Source organism: Babylonia areolata, chromosome 16 (genome assembly GCF_041734735.1).
Source record: "Babylonia areolata isolate BAREFJ2019XMU chromosome 16, ASM4173473v1, whole genome shotgun sequence".
Lineage (NCBI taxonomy): Eukaryota > Metazoa > Mollusca > Gastropoda > Neogastropoda > Buccinidae > Babylonia > Babylonia areolata.
Window position 1 is genome coordinate 15,314,967 of NC_134891.1, and position 23,457 is coordinate 15,338,423.

The 23,457-nt window shown below is 41.9% G+C and overlaps 1 protein-coding gene across 1 annotated transcript in view; it reads right to left on the reverse strand.

The window, feature by feature from the left end:
• Nucleotides 1-520: 520 nt before the first annotated feature.
• The window catches only part of LOC143291193 (DNA mismatch repair protein Msh6-like), a 241,374-nt gene continuing 218,437 nt past the window's right edge, over nucleotides 521-23,457 (reverse strand). The window contains exons 32-34 of the mRNA XM_076600922.1: nucleotides 10,186-10,320; nucleotides 8,478-8,545; nucleotides 521-2,857 (exon numbers count right to left, since the gene is read on the reverse strand). Of these exons, the coding sequence (XP_076457037.1) occupies nucleotides 2,782-2,857; nucleotides 8,478-8,545; nucleotides 10,186-10,320 (279 nt within the window). The 3' untranslated portion in view covers nucleotides 521-2,781. The remainder of the gene's footprint in view (nucleotides 2,858-8,477; nucleotides 8,546-10,185; nucleotides 10,321-23,457) is intronic.

Genomic DNA, 23,457 nt, shown 5'->3' on the forward strand with positions numbered 1-23,457 from the left:
AGAGAGGGAATGAATGAATGAATGAATGAGTGAATTTTTATTTTCCAACGGTGAAGATATTAGCACTTTGGCCGACTTACATATCTGCCGTTGTTCTAAGAGACACACAAACATATTTACATATAAATGTTGTTACTCAGTGCATGTGTATAAGTATAATACAGTGTCAAACTGAGAGACATATCACTCACATCTATACAAAACGGAAGCGAGTACACACTACACACACGAGTGAGAGAGAGAGAGAAAAAAATGCATTGCAGTGTAAATATTGTGCACAGGGTGTGTATACAATATATATACATATTCACTTTGGAAGAGGTTTCATTTCACATGTTAGCACAGTCAACTGCCCAAGCTTTTTAGAACTGTGCTGCTAGAGATGTAACGTGACTTGATTAAGAGGGAAATCATTTGTTTTTTTTAAGAAAAGAAAGAAAAATGAGAAGAAAAACAAACATATCAACTCATACACTTCTAAACAAACCTGTACACAGACACACAGGCAGAGGACACAATATTAATACTGTAAAACATTATATTTCAAAGAAAAAACACAGGCATTTCAATCAACACTGGATGTATGTTTAGCACTGAAAACAACTAACAAAAAATATGCACCTGCTGTAATCAGTGAGTCATAAAAAACAACAATGAAGCAAAGAAAAAACATTCCTGATCAAGAGAAAAATAGTGTGTATACTGAGTTTATAGCTGTGTATACATGAAAACAATGTACTGAGTTTATAGCTCTGTGAAAACAATCTATTCTCAATCACGGAAATACTCTTTAGCATGCACACAAACGCACACACACGCTCACAAATACACAAGCACTGAAATCATTGTCAATCATAAACAGATTATTCAACACTCACAGACACTGTAACAGGGCAAACAAGCAGGTAATTCCGTCTAGCGAAAGAAAATGCATCAATGGCAACAATTCCCTTTCAATGTTACTTTTTCAGATCTCAAATGAATTTGGCTTCTGAACTTGGTAGATGAGATTAAAAGCCTTTTTTTTTTTTTTTTTAAATTTTTTTTACATTGAGTAAAATGAAAACTGTCATCATAATACAGTACATGAATGATGCATGTTTGATAGAATTTTTAACAATATCAGAAATGAATATACTGCAAAATTTGACATGTTTGTACATTAATTTTGATAAAAGAAGTAAACTGCCACAGGTAATGGATAACATAATTATATTAATCCTTCAATAACACTTTATAAAAACAACAACAACAACAACAAAAAACAAGAGAGGCAAGGCCTTCAAGACTCACTTGCGATACACTTTTTAAAAAAATCCAAGCTTTTTATGTATTGAGTATAATTTCAAAATGTAATGTTTAAGATGAGAAAGATCAGTTTAAGCAAATTAATTCCCCTAGCATAATTACAGAGTAATTTCCCTTTTTTACTATCTGCACCAAAACGTTTGCAAAATAAATAAAACTTCCATGCTTAGCAAAATAAGTTCCTGTTTGAACAAAAAATGATAATAATGACTGCTCTTGTTGTTGGGTCAGAATATCAGATCAAAGTGCCAAGTTTAGAGAATACAAAAAATATAAATATAACAGAAAATGCAGTTTGCATATAATTAAGCTTCATTTTTTATTTTTTTGTGCCCATCCCAGAGGTGCAATATTGTTTTAAACAAGATGACTGGAAAGAACTGAGTTTTTCCTATTTTTATGCCTAATTTGGTGTCAACTGACAAAGTATTTGCAGAGAAAATGTCAATGTTAAAGTTTACCACGGACACACAGACACACACAGACAACCGAACACCGGGTTAAAACATAGACTCACTTTGTTTACACAAGTGAGTCAAAAAAACTGGTGCTCCTCGAAGCTATGTCAACATGAATACATGCCATGATGTGACATTTGGTATCTTGTTTATCTTGTTCTTTATTATTTGTTATTGTTCTTCATCTTATTATTACTATTATAAGTATTATCATATTGAAAAATAACCCTTGTATCTCAACAAATTAATGATTTTTTCGATGACCATTGATGGACCAAATGTTTTGCTATGTGAATGTTGAATCACACTGATGTCGTGAAATGTCAAAATATAACCTTGTGTACAAGGGGGAAAAAAAAACGAAAGAAAAAAGAAAAAGAAAAAAAAGAAGCCATTTTCCACCAATGATTACAATAACTTGCGTTATTCCATATTTCTTCTTCCAATGGAAGGGAAGTAGTCCATCAACATGTTTTTTTCATGTGCAAATAAAACAAATACATTTACATTTTTCATGAGTCTTTCAAATACATTTACATTTTTTATGAGTCTTTTTTAAAGTGTATATGAAACAAATACATTTATCTTTTTTCAACTGCATCAACAATGACATTCATTATCAACTTCATGTTGACATTAAAACCTTCAAATAATACAGAGAGAAAAAAACATGAAGGAAAAAAGGCCGATCTGTACTAAAACTGATACAAGAACAAACCAACAAAAAAACAACAAAAAAAACAACAAAAAAACAAACAGAAACTAGTAAACTTCAATATGCAACACAGCCCTATCCAAATGTCAAACAAACAAAAATAAAAAATGACCACTGAAATATCAACTAAACCAAACAAACCTTTACTTCTTTGACAAAAACATGAGTCAGTATCAGTGAATGTCACAGGTCTGGATCAAGTTTCTTCCTGCTCTTTGCTCATTTTTGGGTGGGGGGGGGGGGGGTAATGGGGGCAGGCGCTTTACGCTGCTGACACTAACAGCCAATCAGATTCGGCGTTCAATCCACAGAGATGTGTGGGATTTCATCCAAAGTGCTGTGCACATTATCAGCAGTGCATTTCCTCCACAGTTTTCTGAAAACACAGATTTTTCTATATAACACCACAGACACTTCTTTGATGGTCAACTTTTTGTAAACAACACAGACATCCACAAAGCATTACAAATATTACTTTGACTGTCAACTTTCTATATACTAAACACACACGTCCACACAAAGCATTACCAATACTTCTTTGATTGTCCTCTTTCTGTAAACAACACACACACACGCACACACATCCACACAAAGCATTATGCTACGTTCACACTAGGCTGTAACCACGATCTAACCAAATGGTTACATTGAGGGATGTAACTACCATGATTTTTCATACAGCATGTGTGAACGGAAAGCGTCTAACCACTGTCTAACTATTAGGCTCCGCCCCTTTTCCCGCGCGTTTTTTGACTGAGAGCAGCAGTTCTTGCTGGCTGGCTGGGTTTTGTTTTGCGCTGAAGTTAGACTGGTGGCATCTAACTACTGTTGTAACTTCGTTCTAACTTGAACAAGTTACAAGCCAAGTTACAGGGGTGCTGTGGCTGAGGCGTCATGTACAGATTGGGGTATACTTTTGTTTTCTGTGGTTCCTGTGGGTTTCCATGAGGTGGGGGGTCTTGAGGTTGTGCATCTCCACCAGCCTGCTGTGACCTGCTGCAACCTGTTGGAACTTGGGTCTTGTAACTCCCTTTGAAAGTATAAAACCCCCTTGGTTCAGGGGGGTCTCTTCATTCCATCTTGACCTGTCATCATGAACGTCGCTGTACCGGTATTCTTGGCTCGATTTCACCGAGACCTGCATCACCACCACGATCATCATGTCGTTAGAGAGGAGGGACGGTGTAGGAGACGTCGAGCCTCGAGGCGTCTCTGGGTTCGCAACTGGCTCACTGAGGACAGGAGGAGGGAGTTGGGCCTCTACTACACCCTGCTGGACCTCAACACGGCCAACGTTGAAGAGAGGATGTTCAGGAACTACACCAGACTGACCCCAGGAGTCTTCCTCGAGGTCCTGGACCTGATTCGTCCCGCCATCAGCAAGGAAGACACTTGAATGCGAAAAGCCATTGAACCTGGCCTGAAGCTGGCTGTGACACTGAGGTACCTGGCCACTGGGGACAACTACAGGTCCTTGTGCTACGCCTTCAGGATTGGGGTATCTACTATCAGCACCTTCCTACCTGCGGTGTGCAGGGCCATCACGGAGGCCTTCAATGCTGAAGTGTTCCCGGAGGAGTGGACTGAAGACCACTGGAAGACCATCGCCAACAAGTTCTACACCCGCTGGAACATGCCCCACACCATGGGGGCATTGGACGGGAAGCATGTTGCGATCAAGAAGCCACGCAACAGTGGGAGTCTGTATCACAACTACAAGGGCTACTTTTCCATCCCCATGCTTGCCCTGGTGGATGCAGACTACAAGTTCCTGAGGGTGGAGTTTGGGGGATTAGGCCACATGTCCGATGCCCAAATCTTCCTGGAAACCGACCTGTGACAGGACCTTGAGGATGGCACCATCAACCGGCCAGCTCCATGCCCTCTCACTGACGACCCTGAGGACAGTACAGATGTGCCCTACTATATCGTCAGTGATGATGCCTTCGCACTCAAGGACTACTGTATGAAGCCCTACTCCAGGCAAAGCATGGCACCCAAGGAGCTCATCTTCAACTACAGGCTGTCACGAGCAAGAAGGGTGGTGGAGAACGCCTTTGGTCTGCTGGCACAATGGTTCCGATTGATGCTCAGCACCTGCCAGCTGACACCTGAAAACGCCAGAGCAGTCATGAAGTGTTGCACCACACTCCACAACCTGCTGCTGGGCCGACTTCCCCCACCTCAAGATGCAGTGGACAGGGAGGATGCCCACATGAATGTGCTGCCTGGTGCCTGGAGAGAACACGTCATCTGGACTGAGCAACCGCAGCCACGAGCAGGACGAGCCAACACCGATGGGAAGAAAGTCAGGGAAACGCTGGCTGACTTCTTCGGGAGTCCTGCAGGGATTGTCCCATGGCAGTGGGACAAGGCCAGTGTCCACCAACCACCCGGTGCTGCCAACCCCAACCGCAACCCTGCTGCTGCTGCTTCACCCCAAGCTGAGTCTGCACCGCCGTCTCCAGCTCCCTCCTCTCCACAGTGATATGGCCATGAGTACAACTTCAGATCATTGGCCCTATTCAGGGCCTAAAAAAATTTCAAAGAGATTTATTTCCTGGGTTGTTGCATTAATCCACTTTATCCAAATGACATATTGATAGAGTGAGAGAGAGAGAGAGAGAGAGAGAGAGAGAGAGAGTCCAATAGACAGACACACAAACAGACACACAGACACGCAGACAGACATACACATAAACATACACTGAGAAAGATGGGGATACAGACACAAATGGACGTACACACAGAAGGGGGTGAGACAGACAGACACACATACACACAGAAAGACAGCGTTGTGTTATATGACTATGGTATAACCAAATGTATATACAAGGGCACAAACTGTGGCCAAAAATTAAATACCGGTTGTTTCTCACTGATAAGTTTATCTTGAGGTATTGAAATGTATTTTTTTTCTGTCTCTGTGTTTGTGATATCTCTTTTGTGGCTATCCAAAAACACACACACACACACAAACAACACATAAAATAAACACCTTTTCCTGGAATTTCAACCCCCCATCCACCCCTCCCCCCCAAAAAAAACATAGGTCAATTGTATCATTTTTTTAAAAATTCTGTTTCATTTTATTCCAATAAACAAACAGACAAACAAACATGAAGTGTGGATATTTTTAGGATTGACCTTCTGGGTCTGGGGATGAGACCAGTGTTAGGTTGTGTGCATGTGTGGGGTAGGGCAATGCAACCAAGCTAAGTCTCTTGGGAACAATTGTGGCCCTTAAAAGGCCGATGCACCTAGGAATGCGTCTACAGGTCCAAGAAGTCGATGCCCACATCCTGTACTCTCAGCGGAAACATGTTGGAAGGTGCGGGCTGCCTTGGGACCTTAATCGGTGTGGCGGACTTCCTGGGTGACGACCGTCGTTGTTGTGCTGCAGTCATCAACTGACTGTCCAGACTCCTTGCCAGGAATGCCTCCAGACTCTCAGGTGGTGCTGGCATCGTCGATGGCCCTTGCTGGTCCATGGCTGGAGGAGGAGCTGTCGAGTAGGCACTAAGTCCACCTCTGGATCCACCAGCAGCGGGTTGGAACCACGTTGCAGGCGATGGGTCTGCATGGACGGTGGTGGCAATGGGGTCAGGCTTCTGGCCATTCCTCCTCACATGTTTCACCACCACATTCCACACCTCCTCCTGCAGGTCCATCATCTGGGCTGGGGTGAAGTGGTCAACCCGCCAGTGCAGAGTGGTCCAGAACTGCAACTCCAGTTTGGCCAAGTGCTGCATCATGGGGTCCAGCTGGGAGCACAAGTGGCCGCAACAGGTCGCGGCTGCTGAGTCCCCACTGGCCTTCGTTGTTGAAGGGCCCACATGGTGACGTCTGGAAGCGGAGACTGGAGTGGAGGCTGAGGGGCGTGCACTGTGGATGCCAGCATGTCCAGGCACCATCCAACTTGGAGCAGACTGTTCATGGTCGAATTCAGCCTCAGACTCAGTGAGCTCCACAGGCTCAGCAGTTGGCTTCCTCTTCTTGGGGCCCAGGGTGTCAGATGAAATCTGACTGATGTAGGGCACCACGAACTGCATGTGCGTCCACACATACTCCTGGGCCCGCGGAAGATGAACATCTGCTGATCCACTCTTCGTCTTGGCCTTCTTTGCCCGTCCCAGCAGGGCCCGCATGCAATGGTACCAACTCATGAGGACTGCGACGGGCACTCCCAACTGGTCAGCAAACTCCTTCCATTCCCTGTTCCGCTTGGCTGCATCTTTATAATCGGAGTGACTCTGATTATAAAGGTAGGGCCTCTCCCACAAAAAATCTATGGCCTCCTGCTTCTGGTCCTCAGTCAGGTGTCCCTCCACTGCCTTCTTGCCTCTCTTGCCCTTCCCCTTGCCTTTGCCCTTGCCAGCACCGGCGGTAGTCTCACAGGCAGGTGGGGTGGATGGGGGCTCCTGCAGTCGCTCATCCTGCTCACGTGCAGCCAGGGACAGGTCGGAAGCAGCAACATCAGAGTCAGAAGACGACATGTCGAAAAATCAGTCTCGTGTGTCGTAGATTCGTGCAGATGCAGCAAGAAGAACGAAAAAAATGACAGTCAGCCAGCTTAAATACATTCACACTGTAACTGATCAAGTTACAACACGCGTCGATGTAACTCACTATAACTGACCTCAACCATGCAAAGAAGGTTGCAATCACTTGCAGTCGGTTAGATGTGTCGGGCCAGACAATTTGCATACCGCACGCAGCGTGCGTGCAAGGCATGCTATTTTGTTTTGACGTCGGAGTTTTTTCAAACTCGGCTCCGCCTCTATTTTCTGCTCTAACTCACTGGAACCGACGGGGACTAGTGTGAATGCCTTTGTAACCGTTTATAACTTGATCGGGCAATGTAACCTCGAAAAATTTTTATCTCCCGAGTCATATTTTTGGGGGCCATCTAACCACCTATCTAACCAAAAATCGGGTCTTCCCGAAAAATCGTCTAACCGATGGGAACCCACTGCAACCAAAAATTCGTGGTTCCAGTGAGTTAGAGAGCGATGTAACCATTTGGTTAGATCGTGGTTACAGCCTAGTGTGAACATAGCATTACCAATACTTCTTTGATTGTCCTCTTTCTGTAAACAACACACACACACGCAAAGCATTACAAATACTTCTTTGACAATCAACTTTCTGTACACAACACATGCACACACACACACACATCTACACAAAGCATTACAAATATTCATCTGACATTTTACTTCTGGTAAAAACATACACCTGTACAAAACATTACAGATACTTCTTTGACTCTCAACTTTCTGTAAATAACACACGCACACAAAGAGCATAACAAATACTTAGACAACTTTCTGTACACAAACATTTTCCTCCTCAAAGCTTACAAATAATTATCTGACACTCAACTTTCAGTGCACAATAACACACACACCTCCATAAAGCATCACACATACTACTTTGCAACGGTTAACTTTCTATCAATACACATCCTATGATCCACAAAGCATTACAAATATTTCTTTGTCTACTTTTTGAAAACATATACACACTTCTCCTCAAAGCATTAAAAATACTTGACAATAATCTTTCTGTAAACATACACACCTCCACAAATACTTCTCTGACTGTCACTCTTATGTCAATAAAGGTTTCTGTATCTGTTAAACAACCACAATGTACATATATTCCATCAGTTAAAGCACTGAACATGGTGAAGTTGGGGGAGCAAACAAAATTATTCACAATATCTTGTGCTATATTTGTGTTTCCAAAAAATCCTAAGATACAAAATTTCCAGAAATAAAGAATTCTTGTTCTATCAAACTGAACACAAGAAAATTAAATGCTAAACAGAATACATAAACTATGAAAAAACCCTTGCCTCACATCCACAGCCCTCCAAAAAAACATCACCAAATGTATAGGCAGATATACACACATTATGGAATGGAAATCACGTAAGACAAATGTGCAAATCATGCAAGCTTTCATAAACACACACACAGTGTTTTACTTACCTGAACCATTGCAGCTGTTCAATATTGGACTCGAACTCTTTGGCTTTCTTGATGGCACCACAAATAATCTGAAAGTAAATGTTCTCATGAAGACACAACAGTCAAATCACAAAAGATAGCCTACAACAATCAACAAAAGTGTGGTTTGTGAAAATTTGAAAATTTGAAGCTTATAGCTTAAAACCCTTTGTAACGAGAAACACATACAGTACACATGCTCTCAACTTGAAAATCAAATCTTCTTTTCATCACTACATTAACCTATTCTACTCCACAGCTACATGCCTGCTACAACTTCCTTGGACCAGCATTAGACCACTACAGTTAAAAATAAGGTGGTTCACTAAAACAGTGAAAACTTTGATGGAGAACTGTTGGTTTAATCTGCCAAACAAAGTTTTGTTTTCAAGCTTCCAGAATTCATTAACTGTTCAGGTTAGAATGCCAGTTGTACCAGCAAGAACAAATCAAATTAGAATAGTGTGTTGGTATGAGAATACTCATACCTGGTCCACTGGGGAAGTAATCATGGTACAAATAAACCTGTATGTGGAGGAGAACAAGGTAAGAAATGCAGCGCTATATACAATAACCTGGTCCTTTTTTGTTGCTGTTATTGTTTTGGAAATCTAGTTTCAGTCATTTATAAAACAATGCACACAGCTTTAGATGTTGACATTTTTTTTTTTTAATCTAGAAAAAAAAAGTTACAACATGCTGGTTAATGGACAGAGATTTTTTTTAAGAGGTTCAAACAGTTTTTTTTTTTTTTTTTTAAAAGCATACAGCTCTAGATACTGACTCTGTCATAAAATCTTGTATCAAAGGGCATGTTGCTAACACAAGCTCTGCATTTAAGCAAGTGCTTTCAAACCATTCTGTTTTAAACATTTTTGAATAAACAGCATTAATACACATAAGGTTTCTTGGGGTTTCCTTATCAAACAATCCAATAAGCAAGTACTTCCAGATGCAGGAATTGTTTGTCTATTTTCTAATTTTACATTGATAAATGATAAAATATCAAAGCACTGAGAAATCATCACACATGCACACACACACACACACACGTATACACATAAATATGCCTACACATGAACACGTGTGCACACACACACACACACACACACAGCATGTCCAGTTCATTATGCTACCACCACCTTTCAACTTCCAATCCTCCCAGTCCCCCCATACCCCCTTTTTTCCCCTGTCAAATATCCCTCTTAGTGAAAAGATGTAAAATCCATGAACACACACACAGCATATGCAGTCAGTTCATTATACCATCAACAACCCTTCAACTTCCAACACATCCCCCCATCCCCTTCCTTTTTTTTGCTCATCAAATATCACTCTTAGTGAACAGATGTAAAATCCATGAACACACACACACACAGAGCATATACACTCAGGCCATATTCCCCACATCCATTTCATAATACCATCACCAACCTTTCAACTTCCAACTGCATACCCCCAACCCCTTCACTTCCTCTTTTTTTTTTCTTCTCATCTAACTCTTTGCGAACAGACATAAAATCAACACACACACATGCAAGCACGCATGCACACACACACACACACAAAGCTCTCTTAACAAAAAGACCACACAAAGACACCACCCAGCCCCAACCAACCCAACCCAACCCCTTCCCCTCCACACCCCAACCTCTCCCACCCACTCCCTCACCAAACAAAACAAGCTGACCTCTTCAGGAATGCTGGCCAGGCGAGCAGCATTGAAGCCGTAGCTTTTGGGGCAGGCCCCCTGGGTGAACTTGTAGAGGAAGGTGATGGTCTCCTGGGATGGGTCCCCCTCCTCCTCATTCTCCACCATGCATGCCTGTCGACCAACATCGCATGGTCAGTAACTGCTTCAGTGCCCCCCGGACGGAAACTTCCATCCCCTTCCAGTGTGCAATAAATCGCCCCAGGGTGGAAATTTGCATCCCCTTCTAGTGTCCAAAAACGTGCCCATGATGGATATTTGCCCCAGGATAGATTTCTGTCCCCTTCCAATGTGCAAAAACATGCCCCTCTATGGAAATTTCCACCCCCTTCCAGTGTGCAAAAACATACCCCAGGATGACAATAACTGTCCCCTTCCAGTGTGAAAAAACATGTCCCTGGACGGAAATTTCCGACCTCTTCCAGTGTGCAAAAATGTGTCCCGTGACAAATTTGCCACAGGACTGAAATTTCCGCCCCCTTCCAATATGCAAAAACATGCCTGTCAAACGTGTGCTAAAGCGGACGTGCGCCCTTCCCCCCCAATGCCCCACTGCAGAAGCCACAACACCAAGAAGCCCACACAGAAATAGATTTTTTACAACGCATTTAATGAACTCATTGGAGATGCGCCGGAGCTTCAGCACTGGTGCTCAGCCCACTCAGAACGACATGCCGAAGCGTAAAATCCAACGGATCTCCAACTTTTTTTCATACACTCAGCAGTGTTCAATTAAAGGGAAACTAATCAGGCTTTCTTGAGGGACCAGACTAGGAAAAATTGAGTTATTTCCCCTTGGCTGTTAACCGCGTGAAAAGCTTTTTTCTAGATTTTTCTGGACTCGGTCACAGGTCGACCCTTACACAACCAAAATGGTGGCGCAGCCAACGTACTCCCTGCGTGAGGTTGTCGAAATTGTGACAGAAGGATCAGACACTGAATGTGATCTCCTTGACACTGGTGACAAATTTCCTGATGATTTTTCTGGTGATGATGACATTCAGTTAGTACCAGATGATGATTTTGAAAGTGACGACAAACTTTGCTGACTGACCCCTTCAATGCTGAGACAGAAATAGACAGTGACATAAGTGATGACCATACTGCAAGACAAGATGACTTGATGACTGTAGATATTGACGATGAGGAACAAGAGTACATGTATGAGTGGGTAAAAGACCTGACAAACTTCCCGCTGGCTGCACCTTTCACTGGGACCCCAGGATTCTCACTACCAGCTGATTTTCCGGATACGCCCACCCCTGTTGACTTCTACTGACTGATCATTGACAAAGACCTTATCAAGCTGTTCAAGACAGAAACAAACCGCTATGCTAGGGGGAAATGTGCTCAAAAACAAGCAACAGGACAACTAACACCACGTTCAGTTTTTAGAACTTGGAAGCCAGGGACAATTGACGAGATGACATGTTTTGCTGCCATACTCATACACATGAGACTGATAGAAAAACTGAAAATCACTGACTACTGGTCGACCGATCCTTCTCTGCACACTGAGTTAATTTATTTCTTGTGTAAATAATGTTGATTTTTATAATTTTTAATGAATAATTTGTATAGATTAATGTGAAATTATCATTTTCTGTGTGTACGCTTAATAAATTGCGTGGGGGTGTGTCTGTAAAATGGGTGTGTCTGTGTGTTATGTGTGGACGTGTCTGTGCTGTGTGCATGTGTGTTATTCATATTGTCACTCCTGAAATATTATGCATGTGTATATGCTGTGTAATATTATTGATATTTATTTTGCTCCTCCCCCCCTTTTCTGGCAATACATGCAAAAGCTTTTCTTCTTTTTTCTTTTCTTTTTTTCTTATGACAGCATTGTCTGTTACAGAAATTTGGAACACTTTACACGCCTGAGGAAGAGATCTGCATTGATGAGGCCATGTGTCCATGGAAAGGCTGGTCTTCTTTCCATGTCTACATGCGGGACAAGCTGGTCAAATGGGCACTCAAGCTCTATGAGCTTTGTAAGTCCTCTTCTGGTGATGTTGTCAACCTGGAGGTGATGCACCACAGCCTGGGTGGGTGTCAGCAACACACCTTTTGACGTCTGCATGTGTCTGCTGGAGCCACTGAAAACCTTGGCCAAAAGCTGTGTGTAGACAACTATTACTGCAGCCCCCTCTTAGCAGAAACCCTGAGTGTTGAAAACACCCAGGTTGTTGGCACAGTACGTTCCAACAGAGTCAGCCTCCCAAAAGACCTGGTGCAGCAGCCCATGGCAAGAGGCAATGTTGACTACCGGTGCAAGAACCAGACCATCTTTCTGCGGTGGAAGGTGGTCTACATGCTTTCAACAAAGCACCTCCCAACCATGCAGCCAGTGCGGTCCAGGACAGAGATGAAGGAGAAGCCTGTTTGTATTGTGAATTACATAGACAACATGGCAGGCGTCGACAAGTCCGACCAGATGATTTCCTACCTCCCTCTGCACTGTAAAACAGTGAAGTGGTGGAAAAAGCTGGCTTTTCATCTGCTGACTCTGTCCATGATACAGAGTCACATCCTCACAAGCACAGGAAGCTCCACCACCTCAAGGCAATCCAGCTGGATGCTTTTGTGAAGTCTGTGATGAAGGACTTGGCAGCTGAACCAGTACCTGCAGATGACCCACAGCCATCTACCTCCGGCACCACCCACCCAGACACAGGAACAGACATGGGGAGACTGAGGCCAGGCAGTCACTGGCCTGCTGACATTCCACCCACCAAGGAGCAGCATACCAGGAAAATACAGAGAGGGTGCAAGGTGTGTTACGCCAAACACAAAGCACAAGGAGCTGAAAAACGCAAAAAAAGCCACCACAATCATGTGCAAACAATGTAAAGTGCCCCTCTGTGCTGTTCCATGCTTTGAGGTATTCCACACAGTCAAGGACTACAGCAAATAATAATCTCGCTGCAGCAGAAATGTGTAAATAGTTTTTTCTTCTTTTTTTCAAGTGATGGATTTGTATGGTTTTGCATTTTCTGTTTTTCCAGTGTTGTGATCTTTATTTTACTTTTTTAAACAGTTTGTTGTGCAACATTTGACTTCAAACTGATTCATGAGAATCAGGGAAACCTACTGTGTGAGAAAATCATGTTATGATTATTTTTGGATTAGCTGATGGATATGACATGCCTAGTGAGTACAGTATACCTATTTTTCAAACTTTTTTTGTTTTTCAGTATTTAGTGACATAATTCAAAATATCTGAAAAAATATTTAGCTGCATTTAATGAGAAAACTGTTTTGAAATGTTAAAAGAAGAGATAGTAAACTTTCTAGTGATATATAATTTGTATGTATTTGTCTCTGTGTGAAAGTGTGTCGAATTTTTGAAATATGACAAAAACAGCCCGTCACAGCAAAACTACATGAACTATTCAACTACGTCTCCATAGAGTTAATGTGCGTAATTATGTATTTGTATGAATGTATATATAAAAACAAAACAAAAAAAACAATGGAAAAAATATTTAGCAGGAACAACAACAGAAGTAACTCTTATTTCCTTCAACAAAGTATCCAAAGGACACTGATGGGTGTGGCCACAGTCAATTATTAAATGAACACATCTGGTTTACTCTGGAGCACATCATCTCAATCCCACTCCCACCAATATTAAACACAAGTAACCAATATTAAACACAGGTAAGTATTATTTCAGTCCAACACTTTCTTTCCCACTCTCCACAAGTAAGTATCATGTATGTACGCAAGTATGGTAGTGCAAGTATGTAGATGTGAAATTGAGCAAGTTTTGATTATTATCACCCACACACACCCACACACAAAACATAAATAAGAAATATAGGTTACTGAATCACAAATGTCAAGAGTGAAATCTGACCAGGAGTCCTCAGGAGGAAAAGGAAAATAGAAAAAAAAGAAAGAAAAAAATGAAAGAAAAAGAAGCACTGAATTGTCTTTCCCTTTTGATCATTGAAATATCACTGTCAAACATGTAAATGTGAAACCCTTGAAGACACCGGCGGGCTGAAGTTGTGGTTCTTCCAACCGAGCGTCGGTAGAAACATTGGCGGACCCGTCGCTGGTACCAGGAGGAAGGTGGTCTAAAGTAATGTGAGCTGGAGACCAGCGGAAGATCCAACGCCACGAAGATGAACACTGGATGGAGCATCATGGTTATAACAGCATCCAGGAAAACTGACCAGACTACAAAAAAACAAGAGAGGCAAGGCCTTCAAGACTCACTTGTGATACACTTAAAAAAAAAAATAAATAAAAAATCTAATCGTTAAAATGTGTTCTGTATTTATTATTATAAAGCTTCGGGTTAAAAGAAAAAGAAAAAAAAAAAGACCTAACGGCAGATTCGAACTCCGTGTGTTTGGGTGAGAAGAAACTGTCTTACCCATTACACTGTCATGGCTCCTTAACTGACGTTAAAAAATATAACATTTAAACATACTTTTTTAAAGGGCGATAAATCAATTGCGGTATTTGCAGTGAGAACGCTGTTTAAATCATATTATTCTGGTGTATCTTGGGCATTCAAAAAATCTTTAAGGGCAAATAAAAATTCTTTTTAAGTCCACGGTAAAGGAGACATGGCTATTGCCGCAATCAAACTGCAACATTTAGCTGTTTTCTCTGGATCTTGATAGATGTACAAGTTTCAGTTAGTTACACCCAGTTGACACGGTCGATTCAATTTCTCTTGTATGTTCATTCTAGTTTTATAGTTTTAAAGTTGATATGAAAATTGAGTATTTTGTTAAATTAATAACACGTAGAGCAAAGTACAAGTACTTCTAAACGTCTTATGAAGTGAAAAGGACTTCATTTTGAGAAAAGTCAAGACTGGAAATTTTTACGTTTTACCAATTCAAGGGTATTAACTCGCATGGTTTATTATTTTTAACTGTGAATTCCGACTGATTCTGTGGATATTTTTATGGCAGTTTGGGGCATAATCCGGTAAGTGATGAGGCATTCACAAATCTTTCTCTGAATAAATATTTATCGGTCTCCTTCTCCAACTTTCCATCACATGTTGTCGTGTATTGTCAATTGAATATAGGACTGAACGGGCAGGTCAACAACTTGAAACAAAATGGCGTTGTCCGCGTTCGCGAAGAATATGAGCACGCGCTTTGAATGTGTATAAATATGTGTACGCAACTGATTTTTGCCTATGACCTTCAGGGCTCAGCCAATAGATTTATAAAGTCTACTCGTCGTATTGATTTTAGTATTTTCCGAAAAAGACCACTTGGGCGAATGAACATAGTGAAAGCCCTGTACACTGAGAGTAAAACACACAAGCTTTTTATGTATTGAGTATAATTTCAAAATGTAATGTTTAAGATGAGAAGGATCAGTTTAAAGCAAATTAAGTCCCTTAGCATTAATTACAGATTATTAATTTCCCTTTTTTACTATCTGCACCAAAACGTTTGCAAAATAAATAAAACTTCCATGCTTAGCAAAAGAAGTTCCTGTTTGAACAAAAAATGATAACAATGACTGCTCTTGTTGTTGTGTCAGAATATCAGATCAAAGTGCCAAGTTTAGAGAATAACAAAAAATATATATGTAACAGTAAATGCAGTTTGCATATAATTTGGCTTCTTTTAAAAAAAATTTTTTGTGCCCATCCCAGAGGTGCAATATTGTTTTAACTCACTCACTGCCATTGTCCGCATATGCGGACATCGTCGGAGAAAGCGTTGGATGCCAATGTCCGCATATGCGGACTTGGATTTTAAAAAGTCGTGCTGTCGGAGTGACGCGTCGGATGCGAAAATCAAAAGCAGATGTGATATCTTATGTCACCTCTGGTCAGCTTTTCATTCACACACGCTGCGTGTGTGTCGCGATAAGCTCAACCGCAGTTGATAACAAAGCGTACCCCCTGTCAGCTTTGTAAGTTGTTTGACAAGATGGCGTCACGGCGAAGTGTTCGACACGGTCGGAGAGGTGAAATATTACTCAGCGTCGAAGATGCTTTGGAAATGATCCAATCTGAAGGCTCTGATGTCGAAGGAGATAATGTTGATTCTTCGGACAGTGAATTTGAACCAGATCCCGATGAACTAGAAATAGATTCGGCCACTGAAGAGAGTGTTTACAATGGAGAGGAAAGTGAGGAACATGTGCCAGCAGATGAGACAGACACAGACGACGAAACCACTGAGGAAACGGACGATTTTGCAAGTGTTTTCACCAGTGATTGGACTGACAATTTTTCCTTTTTCCCTCTTGCACATCCCTTCACTGGCATACCAGGTTTGTCAGCTGACTGGCCAGTCAACACCCAGCCGGTTGAGTTTTTTTCTTTGTTCTTTGATTTTCATTATGTAGAGACAATATTTTTTTTTTTATGTGTGAATTTCAACTTTCTTCACCACCTGTTCATACTTCATTGCATGCACTAGGTCTTCAGTTCCTCAAATAGCGTTAGAATGTGATGTGGAACATGCTGGTGTACCTTTCTGATGGGTGCAAAAATGCTAAAAAAATACACAAAATATGGATACGCGATCAACATCAAGATGGTGAGTAAATACTTTGATTTTTTGCACACATATGGAACAACATTCCTTGCATACATATACTAAGTATCAGTTGTCTGGGTGTTAATTTGTTGTTTTTTTACAATTTTTTCCCCATCCTATACAAACCCTGGGTTTTCAGGGATTGGCAAGGGCAAAAACTCTTGGCATGGAGTGAGTTAACGCGGCGTTCAGTTGTCTGTGTCTGTGCCTGTGTGTCCGTGGTAAACTTTGACATTGCCATTTTCTCTGCAAATACTTTGTCAGTTGACACCAAATTAGGCATAAAAATAGGAAAAATCAGTTTTTCCAGTCATCTTGTTTAACTCACTCCATGCCAAGAGTTTTTGCCCTTGCCAATCCCTGAAAACCCAGGGTTTGTATAGGATGGGGAAAAAATTGTAAAAAAACAACAAATTAACACCCAGACAACTGATACTTAGTATATGTATGCAAGGAATGTTGTTCCATATGTGTGCAAAAAATCAAAGTATTTACTCACCATCTTGATGTTGATCGCGTATCCATATTTTGTGTATTTTTTTAGCATTTTTGCACCCATCAGAAAGGTACACCAGCATGTTCCACATCACATTCTAACGCTATTTGAGGAACTGAAGACCTAGTGCATGCAATGAAGTATGAACAGGTGGTGAAGAAAGTTGAAATTCACACATAAAAAAAAAATTGTCTCTACATAATGAAAATCAAAGAACAAAGAAAAAAACTCAACCGGCTGGGTGTTGACTGGCCAGTCAGCTGACAAACCTGGTATGCCAGTGAAGGGATGTGCAAGAGGGAAAAAGGAAAAATTGTCAGTCCAATCACTGGTGAAAACACTTGCAAAATCGTCCGTTTCCTCAGTGGTTTTGTTGTCTGTGTCTGTCTCATCTGCTGGCACATGTTCCTCACTTTCCTCTCCATTGTAAACACTCTCTTCAGCGGCCGAATCTATTTCTAGTTCATCGGGATCTGGTTCAAATTCACTGTCCGAAGAATCAACATTATCTCCTTCGACATCAGAGCCTTCAGTTTGGATCATTTCCAAAGCATCTTCGACGCTGAGTAACATTTCACCTCTCCGACCGTGTTGAACACTTCGCCGTGACGCCATCTTGTCAAACAACTTACAAAGCTGACAGGGGGCACGCTTTGTTATCAACTGCGGTTGAGCTTATCGCGACACACACGCAGCGTGTGTGAATGAAAAGCTGACCAGAGGTGACGTAAGATATCACATCTGCTTTTGATTTTCGCATCCGACGCGTCACTCCGACAACACGACTTTTTAAATTCCAAGTCCGCATATGCGGGCATTGGCATCCAACGCTTTCTCCGACGATGTCTGCATATGCGGACAATGGCAGCGAGTGAGTTAAAACATAGACTGACTTTGTTTACACAAGTGAGTCAAAAATACAACCACTGGCCTACGCACAGTGAGTTGTGTGAAAAAAACAACAAAAAAACTAAAGGTGCCTAACACAGTAACAAAGATACACTGAATGCTGATATTCCCATCTGGCAGACACTTGTTCATCCACAGAGGGAAACAGAATGAAATCAACAACAACCAAACAACTGCAGCAGCCAAATGCTGCTCTCCTCACAACCTTCTCCAAGGACACTCTCCCTGAGATCCGTAAAGACACCTACGTCATTATACAAATACATCATACACTAAAAACTGAAGTAAAACGTCACACATAAATTGTCACACAAAACAATGTTACACAAGCATGGCACACCTCTGGCCCTACGACCAGCTACAAAGAGAAGCATGCATGACAAAAAGCCTGTGCACAAACAACAGTAACACACCTGCCTCTAATAATCCCAACAGTCTAACGGCATCTGCCAACTTTGCCTGCCGAAAAGGGGACAATACGGATTTGAACCCCCATCTGAACAAAAAATATGCATAACAAAATACTGCAACCACTAGGTCGTCTGTGACAATGCCCCAGGATATAAATTTGCCCCAGGACTGAAATTTCCATCCCTTTCCAGCTCTTGGGGCAGGCCCCCTGGGAGAACTTGTAGAGGAAGGTGATGGTCTCCTGGGATGGGGTCCCCATCCCCCTCGTTCCCCACCATGCATGCCTGTCGTCGCACAGCGCACTGTCAGTAACTTCTTCAGTGCCCCCCCGGGGCAGAAATCTGCCCAAGGAAGGAAATTTTCCGTCTCCTTCCGCAGTGCAAAAAACATGGCCGAGGATGGAAAATTCCAACCCCTTCCAGTGTGAAAAAATGTGCCCCGTGACAGAAATTTGCTATGGGCTGAAATTTCCTCCCCCTTCCTATGTAAAAACGTGCCCCAGAACTGAAATTTCTGTCCCCTTCCAGTGTGCAAAAACATGCCCCAGGAAGTAAATTTCCGTCCCCTTCCAGTGTGCAACAACGTGCCCCGTGACAGTTATTTGCAGCCCCTTCCAGTGTGTAAAAACGTGTCCCCTGATGGAAATTTGCCCAGGACAGAAATTTCCATTCCCTTCTAATGAGCAAAAACTTGCTCCAGGGTGTAAATTTCCGTCCCCTTCTAATGTGCAAAAATGTGCCCCAGGACAGAAATTTCAATCATCTTCCAGTGTGCAAACATGTGCCCTGTGCCCCATGACAGCTATTTGCCCCCGGACTGAAATTTCCATCCCCTTTCAGTGTGCAAAAACAAGGCCCAGGACTGAAATGTGGAGTGATGGCCTAGAGGTAACGCGTCTGCCTAGGAAGCGAGAGAATCTGAGCGTGCTGGTTCAAATCACGGTTCAGCCGCCGACATTTTCGCCCCCTCATTCAGATGAGACGATAAACCGAGGTCCCGTGTGCAGCATGCACTTAGCGCACGTAAAAGAACCCACAGCAACAAAAGGGTTGTTCCTGGCAAAATTCTGTAGAAAAATCCACCTCGATAGGAAAAACAAATAAAACTGCATGCAGGAAAAAATACCAAAAAAATGGGTGGCGCTGTAGTGTAGCGACGCGCTCTCCCTGGGGAGAGCAGCCCGAATTTCACACAGAGAAATCTGTTGTGATAAAAAGAAATACAAATACAAATTTCCATCCCTTTTCAGTGTGCAAAAACATGGCCAAGGACAGAAATTTCCATCCCCTTCCAGTGTGCAAAAACATCCCCCAGGATGTAAATTTGACCCATGAAAAATTTTCATCCCTTCCAGTATGCAAAAACATGCCCCCAGATGGAAATTCTTTACCACTTCCAGTATGCGAAAAAGTGCCCCATGACAGAAATTTGCCCCAAGATGAATTTTTCATAGGGATTTTCTTATGTGTTGTTATGTCAGAAATCATAATTTACCTGTCTGCCAAGTTTTAATTACGGTATAAATGCAGAGGGAGGGTAAATACAGGCCATTTTTCCTTTTTTGGGCCCTATAAATAACGTTTGGAGGTATATGTGCTTGAAATGGCACAATGTCCACGTATTTCATCACACAGTTAATTTCTTTATGTCTACAGAGAGAAACTGGATTGAGCTATTCCATGAATGACATTAAAATTGGATCAGCGCCATAATAGCATGTCACGTGATCAAATACTTCCGGTGTACTGAAAATGCTCAAACACCAGCAACCTGTTACTGGATGAAGGATTTCTTTATCAGCGTGAGGTATCTGCTAGTATAATTAGGCACTATAATAGAATACATTCGTATCATAATATGTAGTACTGCATCTAATCAGTCTAATTTACATAGTTTCTGTCCCAGCCGACTGCAAGGGCCACAATGTAAATGAAGCGGGGTGATTTTTTTCTTTTCCTTTTCCAATGCATTTTTATGAAAGAAATCACACTGTATCAGTGTTACTGGGGGTTATTCATGCTTTGAATGCATGGGGAGTACACATATCTATACTGGTCGCTTTTTCTTCTTAAAACTATATATAGATGAAGTCTTGGGTATACCTGGTTGCAACGCCACAGTAACCAAATTACGAACCTACATTCATTTTCTTTGTGTTATGCATAAAATTCAGAAGCTTGGACACACAAATTCTGCATCATTCACAACAAAAACAACTTCAAGACAGACGTAAGATTAGTGATCAAAACAAAGCAAGGATCAGACTGAGAAATATGAAATTTGATATGTTCACAAAATCCATACAAAGTCTGAAGGTTACACAAAGTTTGCAAAGAGACTGGATGATGCATTGTATGCAATTCACTTTAGAACTGTCAGACATCTCATTAAATGCAAACAGTTAAACCAGTTAAACACTGACATAAGGACAAAAAGCCTGAGAGAAGGATACCATAGCAGGACCATCAACTCCCAGGAAAAAAGACAACTTGTATTTATTTATATTTCTTTTTATCACAACAGATTTCTCTGTGTGAAATTCGGGCTGCTCTCCCCTGGGAGAACGCATCGCTACACTACAGCGCCACCTGGTTTTTTGTATTTTTTCCTGCGTGCAGTTTTATTTGTTTTTCCTACTGAAGTGAATTTTTCTACAGAATTTTGCCAACCCTTATTTTGCCATGGGTTCTTTCATGTGTGCTAAGTGCATGCTGCACACGGGACCTCGGTTTATCGTCTCATCCGAATGACTAGCATCCAGACCACCACTCAAGGTCTAGTGGATGGGGAGAAAATATTGGCGGCTGAGCCGTGATTTGAACCAGCACGCTCAGATTCTCTCACTTCCTAGGCGGATGCGTTACCTCTAGGCCATCACTCCACCAACTTGCACTGAAAGTTTTTTTTTTTCTTTTTCCAAGACATTGCTTCATCATTTGTGACAAAGCGAGGAAATGGAACCCAGTTTCTAAAAAAACAGAGCTCTTAAACTGGTTAAAGTGTGGCAAAATGACTGAAGACTCATCAGAGGCAGCCTATCTAACCAAAGGAATTGTGATCGTCTTCTCTAAATACATAACAGATCTTGTGGCACGGGAAGTACACTACTACAAAAGTTTTCGAGGGGGACTTCATTCTAAGGCATGTGGATAGACATGGAAGACTTCATTCTAAGGCATGTGGATAGACATGGAAGACTTCATTCTAAGGCATGTGGATAGACATGGAAGACTTCATTCTAAGGCATGTGGATAGACATGGAAGACTTCATTCTAAGGCATGTGGATAGACATGGAAGACTTCATTCTAAGGCATGTGGATAGACATGGAAGACTTCATTCTAAGGCATGTGGATAGACATGGAAGAAGAGACAAATTATTTACAAAAGGGAGCCCAATGAGATGCTTTTGACTATGTGTGCGAGTATATGGAAAAGAGCATCATTTGCGAAGAGGAAGTAGAGTGTGTATCAATGCTGAGAGATGTTTTATGCATTCAAGAGAATCACCCACTGTTTCACAATCCAAACCACATGACCAAACATTCTGCATGCAAAATAGGCTTTGCAGCTCCAAATCACTGGAGTGAGTTATTGTACTCAACAGGCACATACAGGCCGAACCATTACACATGCTTTTGTTGCTTCTGTATCAGAAGATAGAAGGTTGGAAGAGGCAGCCCTCACTCTCCACTTTCTCATTCAGTTTCAGAGAAGCTCAAGTGAGTCATTGACCCCCAGCAATGGCGTCTTTCATAAAAAAAAAAATCTTTTTATTTATTATTTTTTTTATATACTGAATATCAAAAGACTTCTGGTTCTGCAAAGGTCTTTATGGAATGGGTTCTAATTGGAAAGAAAAATGCTTCTGAAAAGAAATACAGAATCGCTTCCTGTTTCTCAAGACACGTGCTATGCTTTCACAAGCGGAAAGTGGAAAAGCCAAAGCACATCGTTCTGGGCACTGCAATCTGCCATCTAACAGGAAGTGCCAAACTCGTCAGCATACATCTTTTGAATCACACTGACCACTGCATGTCTCACAGTTGTGTCCTTAAACCTGAAAGTGCAGTCTGCTACAATGGACTTCAAAGTAACAGCTTGCTGCCAGAAACCATCTCTCCTGATAGCGTGATTCCTCACTCCTGCGGAGACAATAGTGATTTACATGAGCCAGGATAATGACCTGGCAAAGGCATTCAATATTTGGAAAGACCAATCAAAACATAGCAAGAAACTCTGAAAACCAGGCCAGGACACCAGTACTCAGTGATGCTTGTCCTTCATCGACCGACCCACCCACCTAGCATTCAGTATTACCCCCAGAACCCCAGCTATGTTTCACAAACAATAAGGTAGAGCCCATACTCAAACTAATTGACACTCATGTCCCCATTCAACTCACTTCAGCTGGTGCAACTATGTCCAGATTCATGCAGATTCTGAACAGATACACGTCTTCTGTGAGCGCCCCATTACAGATTGCCAGGTTGGGTGTCACTCCCTGGAACGAATCTGGCCAATGTGCAGGAGCAGTCATCAGTTGACTGTGTGCAACCTGTTCTTCATCCTGTCACCGACAGTATGAAAGTGCAGCACGTTCTGCAGGTGTCACTGAACGAAGCAAGACAAGTGGATCAGGAGTATGCTTTTGTCACGTTTTACTACGCAGTTGCAAAGAAAGCACTGATGGCCATTTGGCAAAATAAACAGTCCCAGAAGAATGCAGTATGTCTTGGTGCGTTTCACTTCACTTGTTCTCTTGGTACTCTGGGAAAACTCATCAGAGGGACAGGCTTTAGAGACATCATCATTCAGTTGGTCATCTACACTGGGGACTCCACTGAAGCCTTTGTGGCTGGGAAACACAACGACCATGCCATCAGAGCCCACCTCAGTGTTG